The 9,777-nt window shown below is 35.5% G+C and overlaps 1 protein-coding gene across 1 annotated transcript in view; it reads left to right on the top strand.

Annotated features, from left to right (window-relative positions):
- UNC5C (unc-5 netrin receptor C) overlaps positions 1-9,777 on the top strand; it is a 393,520-nt gene that overhangs the window by 224,702 nt on the left and 159,041 nt on the right. Inside the window, 1 exon segment of the mRNA XM_012810558.2 lies at positions 3,483-3,704. Coding sequence (XP_012666012.1) covers positions 3,483-3,704 — 222 coding nt within the window.

Genomic DNA, 9,777 nt, shown 5'->3' with positions numbered 1-9,777 from the left:
GGTAAGTAGTTGGTTTCATCTGTTGGCTCTCTATTCTGTTCCATACATCTACCTCTCTATTTTTGTGCCAGTACCATGCTGTTTTGGTCACTATGGATTTATAGTATAGTCTGAGGTCTGGTAGCGTGATTCCTCCTGCTTTGCTGGGAGTTATTTTTAACTATTATTATGCTTGAAGAGAATTAGCTTGCTTGTTTGATTTTCAAAACTTAAGAAAATGTTTTTGATAAAACTTCATTAAAGAACATTTATAAAATACCACTATGTCAGGAAATAATACATTCAGATGCTCGTTATTTTTGTGTAGATCCAGAATCAGCATTATCTTAGCATGATGAACTTGATGGTGAGGGAGTCGTTATCTGGATCAACTTTCAGGGTTGAGTGTGGTATTTGTGCCATTGGTTGTAAGTGAGGAAGGCGAAGATTTCACAATATCCTGTGAGAACATTGAGAATCAGCCCCTTTACATTTTATCATAAATATCTCACTATAATTTAGAGTCATGAATTTTCTTTATTAATGTCATTCCCAATACCTGAATTGAGTATAGAAGCATGTTCACCCAAGGCACGGACAATATTATATGAAATATTAATAAACTAATATGCTTAAGGCATCTCTCTAGACTAAGAAACTTGCAGAAACTAGAATGATATGTAGAGGAAACACTGGATTTATCACATGGAGAAAACATTTCTAATGATAGAAATTACCCTTAATGAGTTGCATTTTGAGTAGTAACAGAGACCTTGGGAAGTCAATACTGTGAAGCTGCAAACCAAGACAGGTTTATTTCTCTTTACTTTTTGTGATCGTCTTCTCTTAAACTCAAAATTAAGCAAATACAAAGTTAGTTTGCTCATACGTTGTCTCCCGTATTACTAAATCATTCCTATGTTGTCCCTTAATCACTTAACCGAGTGGCTTTTGACTCGAAGATGTATGCACGACTTGCTCAGCTTCTGTTAGTGTTTTTAATAGTCTGCAATAAATAACCAGAAGAGATGCATACTTTGACAAGACAGGATGATCAATTTTTAGAGTCTTTCTGTGAAGTTTTTATGTAGAATGTGCATGTAAAATGGTTTTGCTACATTTTTGAAAAAAGTAAGATAACATTCAATCATCTGATACCCTGCCATCATTCCTTTTAAAGGAACAAGTTTTATCCTAAAACAATGGCTGAAAGAAAGCCTTTTGATATGCGGTCAATTAAGTTTGCAAACTCATCCTAGCAAAAGTGCTACATACTTCATTGCTGAATACTACTATGGTCACCAGATGGCCCAGAGGAGCGCTTCAGGGTGACCGCAGTGATGTTCAGCAGTGAAACATTTTTCTAGGATGAGTCAGAAACTTAATTGCTCATCTCGTAGGATGACAGCTCTACTGGCCATTCCAGAAAAGAATTCCAAAATTGCTTTGAGGGGTGGACGAGGCCCTGGTGTTGGGGCCTAATTCCCCAAGGGGAGTCCCTCAAAGGTGACTATAGCGATATTCAGCCATGAAGTATGTAACAGTTTTTTCTAGGACAATTTCACAAACCTAATTGTCAGATCCCATATATTGCATATTTAAACAAATATATAGTTATTGTAATGCATACACATTTTTACGTGTATGAACATACACTAATAGTAAAAATATACATATACAGTTGACCATCTGCTTTCATGAATAGTAATAATTGAAAACAACAGCTAACCTCCTGTAGAATTTAAGTCTTACATTTTGTGGAGCTTTATTGATTATCAGCACTGTCCATCATCACATCTACCAGTAAGTGCTTTAGAAAAAAGAAAGATTGGGTCAGGCCCTTAAGACATGAGTTTCATGCTGATGGATTTGTCAATAGTTCTGTTCCTCATGCCTTTGCCTCTCTGAGCTATGTTTATTTAAGCAGTCTTGAGAGTTCTTGCATATTGACTAAAGGAACAGAAATTGATGGAAACAGGTTATTCTTTCGTAAGCTGACAGTTTGAGTCCTTGATATTCAACAATGGAAAAACTAGAAATGATGCCCTGCCAAAAGAAAGCAAATTAAGGTAGTAAAGTGAGAAAGAAAGCTAGCGACAGGAAGCATCACTTACACCTCAGTGCCAGCCATTTACAATGGTAGAGCCGCTTTGAAAGCTAGTTTTGTGCAAGATGCAAGTAAAGTCAATTTGTACTGAAAAAAAGATAGGCAGAGACCAGCTGTCATTACTTTTGACTATCCCATGGCTTAGATAAAAAGTGTCCCAGGCCAGGTTTCTCAGTGACAGATGTCCACTTCACCAATGTCTATCTCCCCAAACAGAACAATTGAATAAATAATGGAATGAGTTCCAAGGTGACATCTGAGCTACCAGCTTTTACTAATACCACATCCTATATCTGCTAAAGAATATGTATATATGTATTTTTAAAAATAACTTGTAAAAAAATATTTGCTTTTCATCTCAGAGTTTTAACCTTGCCTGTTAGCCTAGGGCGCAAACTAATTTAGGGACTTAATAATAGTTTTGTTTTCCTCTATCCTGCATAGGAAGGGATATTCCATAATTACCAGGTGTAACTTACTAACAGTATACGGGAAAGGCTCTTTTTACCTTGACTTTCATAAAACATGATGGTAGGTTTTATTTTAAAGAGCACGTCTATGATTTTTTTTTTTAATTTGGGATCATGTAGAACCCAAGTTAAAAATGTGCCTCAAGGTTTACAAACATCTCAAGTAGTTTTTAGGCTTTGTTTATTCAAGGCAATGGAACATCAGGAGGGGGACAATATATTTGATAATTTTCAGGTCTGTAAAAATGAGACTATTGCTCTTTACGATACCTATCAGTAATATTCTAAGGAGAATATATGCTACTAGTGATGTAATAGCCTATGGTATTTGAGGTATCATTTCACAATAAGATTAAATAGCATTTATAGACTCTGCTCTCTACTCGGCCCTACTGTTGACTGACTTGATGTTATCATCTATATTTCCATAATTCTGAGCTCGATAAATTCTTTTTGGCTGCATGAATATTTTACACAGTGGTATCTTTTGAAAATAACAGTTGGTTTGAATCTGAACTTAAAGATCCGTAATTCGTGTTTCTAGTATTCCTAGTCAGCTCTTTGCAATGAGGGTAATGCTGTGAAGTGGGAAGTGTAGTTAATACATTAGGAAGATCACGGTTTTTGATTGAGACAAACTTGGGTCCCAGTTTCAGTTCTGTTCACTACTGATGTGTTTGTGTCAACTTATTCAACCCTCTCTGATGATGACTTCTGCTGTGTGTAAAAATGGTAATAATCCAGATCCTTAACTGAGCAGCTGGTCAGTAGATCTAACATACTGACTTGCCTGGCACACAGCACATAGCAGGCATTCACATCCCTTAATTAGTTCATTTACGAGTCATTATTTTTACATGTGTACCAAGTAAAAGGCAAGTTGTTACAATGTTTTGACCATTTTTCACTGTATTCTTGTTTCATAGATGATGACTTTTTTCATGAACTCCCAGAAACATTTCCGTCTGATCCACCTGAGCCTCTGCCACATTTCCTCATTGAGCCTGAAGAAGCTTACATTGTGAAGAACAAGCCTGTGAACCTGTATTGTAAAGCCAGCCCTGCCACTCAGATCTACTTCAAGTGCAATAGTGAATGGGTTCATCAGAAGGACCACGTAGTAGATGAGAGAGTAGACGAAACCTCTGGTGAGTTTTCCGTTACATTGGGATTGCAGTTCATGACTCACTTCCTGACTACTTGGCCCCACTGTCATACTATCATTTCAATCTGTGAAATTCAAAGTAGAGTTATTATCCTTTGGCAAAAAGTTCTGAGTCAGTTTGGTTAAGATTTGGTGATCTTGTTCCATGCATTGCAAAGTAAAATGCAATGAGTAAATCTTGACTTGGTTCCTATGGGACTACAAGAAGTTAAAACATAGTTTATGTTTAAGAAGACAAATAATGTGAATGAATAGACTGAAATAATGTGCATGCCCTCCCGAGAGATGTCCTGGGATTGTACTTGTGTAATAGTAAGATCCAATTATCCTGATATCTGGGGAACACATTCAACTAGGATAAATCAAACTTGTGTACATCACTGTCTAATGTTATTAGGGGCATTGCTTTCTTTCATATATTTTTAAAGGAATTTATAAATGTTATAGATTCAAATCATCCTGTATTCCTAATTTACATCCAGAAATGAATCCTAACTGTTGAACTCTTATCTAAAGCTGAATTGGGGCGACTGAGAGCAATGGTAGTGTAGGATCCAGGAACAGGAGAAACCACAAGTGCAGTAGCTTTCTGGTTGGATTTTGGTCACAATGTCTTTGCCTCTGATATGATCAAATTCCTGGCTTTATTGTAAAGTCCTGTAAATGTCATCCTTAAAGATAAAACACTAGAGGTATATAAAGGATGAAGTAGATTCTAATGACCTGGGAAGTATGGGTTAGCTATCAAGGGAACTTTCTTGATAGCAATCTTTTACTCCACAATGGATAACTTAAGATAGTTATCAAATCTTCTAGAGTTTTTTAAATTGGGAAGATAGATAGATAGATATCTTCCTATGGTGGTTTAAGTGTTTTTAGTTTCTAGAAGGGAGAATAACTCTTCAAACTCTCAGTTCCCTTCCAGACCTATGATTATATAATATTGACATATCTTTTAAGTATGAAGCTTTCATTGTTAGACATGTCTGAGCTGAAGAGCAATAAACATGACAAAAATTGAAGCCTTTAAATACTTTTGTTATTCTTCATAGATATCACTCTGTGATAAAATGGATGTACATTTTCAAAACCAACATTATAAGTAATTCACATCTATACCCAACTGTTGGATTAACCAGGGACAAATAGAGACTAGCAGTTGGGAGCAATCTACTGTCAATGTCCCTAATATCCAGACCATCTTGATATGATGGGACATAATGAAAAGGAACAGACAGTGAGAGGACTGAGAAAAGGCAACTTTTAAAAAAGTATATGGGACATATATTTTATAACAAAATGGTCTTAGAAAATCAGTAGCAACTCTACATAATTGCTTGTCAATTTGTGAATCAATATGCTCAAGGAATTCAAGCTTGTGCCTGCAGAAATAACTGGTGTCCAATTCTAGGGTAGCTTACTTCAGGGACTTGTCCCACCTCTTGGTGTAATTACTCAGAAAATAACTCCATCAGATGTCTTTGCAATCTCAAGTGAATTGAGTTTTATTTGTTTCAGCTCATTTCTTTGTAAAGATTTCAGACCCATAAGCTTTTAATGATAAGAGGGAAAAGAAAGAAATCACAAAAGCTCAAATGAATATTACAACCTATTAGGCTTGTCTTTACCAAACTAATGAAAATGCCTGTATGGAAAGACCATGAATAAAAACAAAACTGCTCTGATATTGAGCCCTTCTGCCGTCTCTATGCTACGTTTTGTTGGTAACCACACACATACACACAGATTTCCTTTCTACAAACCATGTATTTTCTGTATTTCTATACAAAATTGATTAATATTACATACACTGATGAAGAAAACTACCTTTTAATGTAGTAAAGTTAAATAAAATATATGGCATGTTTTCATTCAGCTTCAGGAGAGGTAGATGAGAGCCACGGAAAGATTTGCATAGTACTCCTAAGATTCAGGAATGGAATGAAATGCAGTACAGCTTTTTGTTTTCCTTTTCGTCACACACTTGGCAAAAAAAGACAGCATTCAGCTAAATGTTGACAAACTAAAAGTAGGTAAATAGTATATGAAAAAGACGAAAGTGCACACAGATACCAGTTTTCATTAGTTATCATTCTAACATACTAGCCAGTATTATTAGACAAGGCAAAGGATGAAGTAGTAAATTATCATTTATGACAAATGAAATGATTTTGCATATCTGAAAAAAATTTTAAAAACAAAAAATACAGACTATAACTGATGAAAATTTTGTCTAACCCCTCATATTTTCTGTGTATTGGTAGCCAATTCACACCGCAGTAGAAGTTATCCCTTAGATAGCAATGTAAAAGAAAATACATAGGTATAAAGATAAGAAGAAATTTACAGGATTCTGGAAATAGAAATTTTAAATTCTATGCAGGCAAAAAAGACACCATGACTTGAATAAATAGAAAGCCATCATATTATTCTTGCATAGAAAAGCTGAGTATTTTTGAATGTCCAATATTTATAAATGAAACTATAATGTTACCAACATATTATGAAAAATAATTTGTGAAAATAACTGGGAGAATTTTGAAATGGTAGTAGAATGCAGATGAAAGCTCACTTCTTTATGAATATATTCTAAAGCTAAAGAAATTAAAAGAGTTGGACTTAGCAAAGGTTAAAACACAGAGATTAATAGATTAACACAAAGAACAAGAAATACACAAATACCTAAGGCTTTTTTAGAATGTGACTGGGCTGGGCATGGTGGCTCACACATGTAATCCTAGCACTCTAGGAGGCCTAAGAGAGTGGATTGCTTAAGCTCCGGAGTTGGAGACCAGCCTGAACAAGAGCAAGACCCTGTCTCTAAAAATAGCCAGGCATCGTGGAGGGCACTTATAGTCTCAACTATGCTGGGGGCTGAGGTAAGAGGATCACTTGAGCCGAAGAGTTTGAAGTTGCTTGAGCTATGATGCCACCAACACTCTACCGAGGGTGATAAAGTGAAACTCTGTCTCAAAAACAAAACAAAACAAAAGAATGTGATAAAGATCAGTTTCTCAATCAATGAGAAATTGAGTTTATTGAATGAATGGGCTGAGATGACAAGGTAGGCAGCTGGAAAACAGAAAAATGAAGTAAACTTGAATTCTGTCGCATTCGGAAGACTAAAATAAATTCTAGCCATTGGGGCTTAACATCCTCATGGTCCCATCACCATCATCACTAGAAGAAAATTTTGGATTTTCTTCTGGATTGTTAGTTATTTGTTTGGTTGATTTCATTGATGTGCAAAGCCTTTTAAAATGCATGGAATTCATAAGCCTTACAAGAAATCATTATTAAATTGAGTATCAGAGCAAAATAACCATAGATAAAACCAAGGAACAGATAAAAAGCTAATTGTGTTATCTTTAGATATATATTTGCCAAAGAGCAGATTTAACAAATATGGAAATAGCTCCTAAACAACTTAAGAAAAAGACCAGCAATCTAATAGAAAATTGAGTAGAGTTTGAACACAAAGGTACAGGAAAAAAAATGCAAATGGTATTTATTTATGTATTTATTTATTTAAACATCTGAGGAGGTATTGTCAGACTCAAAGCAGTTGTTACTATACACTGTTAATTAAAGGCATACTTTGTTGTTGGTGGTATAAACTGGTCCAATGTTTTTAAAGGTCAATTTGAAAATAACAGCAATATTGAAAGCCAAACACCTTTCACTGAGTAATTATAAGTCAAGGAACTATCTGAAAATAAAATTAAAAATGTGCACAAAGATTGCATACAAGGTTGTCCATTGCACCATTATTACATCAGAACATATCGGGGACTGTTCATCCCTAGGGTGAAACACTGTGACAATTTTTAACACAATAAGGTTGTTCCATATGTGAAGCTGTGGAAAAATCTTTCAGATAAAAATTTTCATGAAAACCAAAGTACAGAACGTTGCATGTGATATATGCCCATTGAATAAAGAAAGAGGACGCATATATATTTTAATATGCATTGAAATTTTCTGGAGAAATATCCAACAAGCCATTGACAGCTTAGAATCTGGGGGTGATAAAGAGAGTTTGATTGTTTGATTTTTTTTCCAGTCCCATGAATCTATTATTTTCATAATAAATAATGAAACCTGAAAAAAAGCCCACACTCTACTTTATTGCATTTCTTTACCTGCTGTCATAAATCTCCAATGTGGGCAAATACTGGGTGAAAATTTGTAAACATTTTATATTAGGGCTTTTTGCTTTCCTGTGAGATCAGAAATATTGTGAATGGAATTGAAATAGAGGAATTGGTGGGGTTTTGATGACCTGAACCTTTGGTCCTCAACTCTCCCCTGGATAGAGCCTCACTATAGTATTATAACCAGGCTCTAAGAAATGGGAGACTACATGTAGTCTTGAAACACACTGCAAATCAGAGACGTTTTCTTAGCACTTAAAAAAAAATCAAACTGGTTATGACATGAGAAAACAGAGAAAATCCTTGCCAACAAGCTTGTTTTTACAGACACCTCTGCCTCACAGTAATATTGGGGAGCATATTTTGTGACAATCAGATACATTTCCTGACAACTAAGGAGGAAAGATCAATTACATTTAATAAAATTTCCATCAAAGGGACTTTTACAATGGAAAACTACAAAATAAAAGCATGATGGTTTATATTCACTGAGCATGACTGGACCATTGCTCGTAACAAGATGTATCCATTCGAGATCATTCATTACCATTTTCTTTCCCTTTTCATAATTGAAACCACTTTTGTATTTCTCGTACGTTTATAATGAACAAAAAGTGGAAGGTAGCATATATCAGATGATTTAGAAATGTTCAGTATTCAGAAGCCCTTCATTTGGTAACCTAGTAATGTATATCTGTACTGCCTTCAAAATTTGGATCTTCTCAAAATTTTGTGGCTACATCTTTAGGAAAAACTCTGGCTCAGCTGCTTGACTTCTGTTTACTTGAAGTCTTTTCAACCCTTGTTTCCATGGTACCTAAGATCCACTATCTAAAAGCAAATATTTTTCTTCCAGGAAGCAGCAAGGGACTTTTGAAATTTTAATAATCCCTGAAGTTTTCCTTTTTCATCTTGAATTATTCCCAAATTAGCAGAACGTATCAATATGGTCAACACAACAATTAAAAAAAAAATTCCAAGCCTTCTACTGAACACCTTATGTATGTTACATTTTTAATCATCACAAAGGTCTTCTAAGATAATTTCTAAGATTCTCCTTTGGTAAATGAGGAAACCAAGGCTCAACAGGATAAAGACACAAACTTGCTTCAAATCATACAATGAGGAGGTGACAGAGCCAGGGTGTAAGCCTAGAGCTCTTTGCTTCCAAAAGCCCAGGGTCTCCCTAAATTTTCCAATAACTACTAGATACAGAACCGTTAGTCTAAAAAGAGATGGGTAAGACAATTATTCCTTTTCTCAGGAGGAGAAAGTGTGCCTCAGAGCGTCAGCTAAATGTGTATCTAGCGTGCTTTCATTGGCCTTCCTTGCCCTATAGGCCTTTCCTCTTGTAAGTCGTAGCCATGTAATAGTCTAAGCTAATGCTTAGAATTTTATTTTTTAATTTTTGAAGGGCTTTAATATTTGGCCGTTCAGTAAAAGGTGGACCTCAGCTGGAAAAAGAAGAAAAGAAATTGCTGAAGAGAAACTGCCATCGGTCATGAATTTAAGTGAATTGCTTCTGCTCAAAACCTCAACTCAACGCTTTAATAGATCCACTACACTCAAGCTCCATTTTTTGCAGGAAGAGCACAAATGAAAAATCTTTCTGCCAATTTGTTCTCAAGTCATCCTTCTGTTTTTCATCCTGGCTTCTATTCCCCTAGTGCAGGCCTTTAATTGTATCCCTCTTACATTACCTAAGTAGCTCCCTACACCTTCCTGGCCTGGGCCTTTTCCCAGCAGTTCATTCTCCAGGTAGTAATAGGCTAAAACACAAGTGTCCGGGGATCCTCCAAGTGGTTTCTCCTTCTTAAAACCTGTACAAGTTTTGTCAACTACATTCCTATGAAGACATCCTTTTGTCCCTGGGATAAAGCACATCCTCCTTGATCTTATTAC

The sequence above is a fragment of the Otolemur garnettii genome, unplaced genomic scaffold (assembly GCF_000181295.1).
Source record: "Otolemur garnettii isolate 467f Iridium unplaced genomic scaffold, OtoGar3 scaffold00137, whole genome shotgun sequence".
NCBI lineage: Eukaryota > Metazoa > Chordata > Mammalia > Primates > Galagidae > Otolemur > Otolemur garnettii.
Note: the sequence above shows the minus strand (reverse complement) of the source record. Positions and strands in the feature narration are given on the sequence as shown.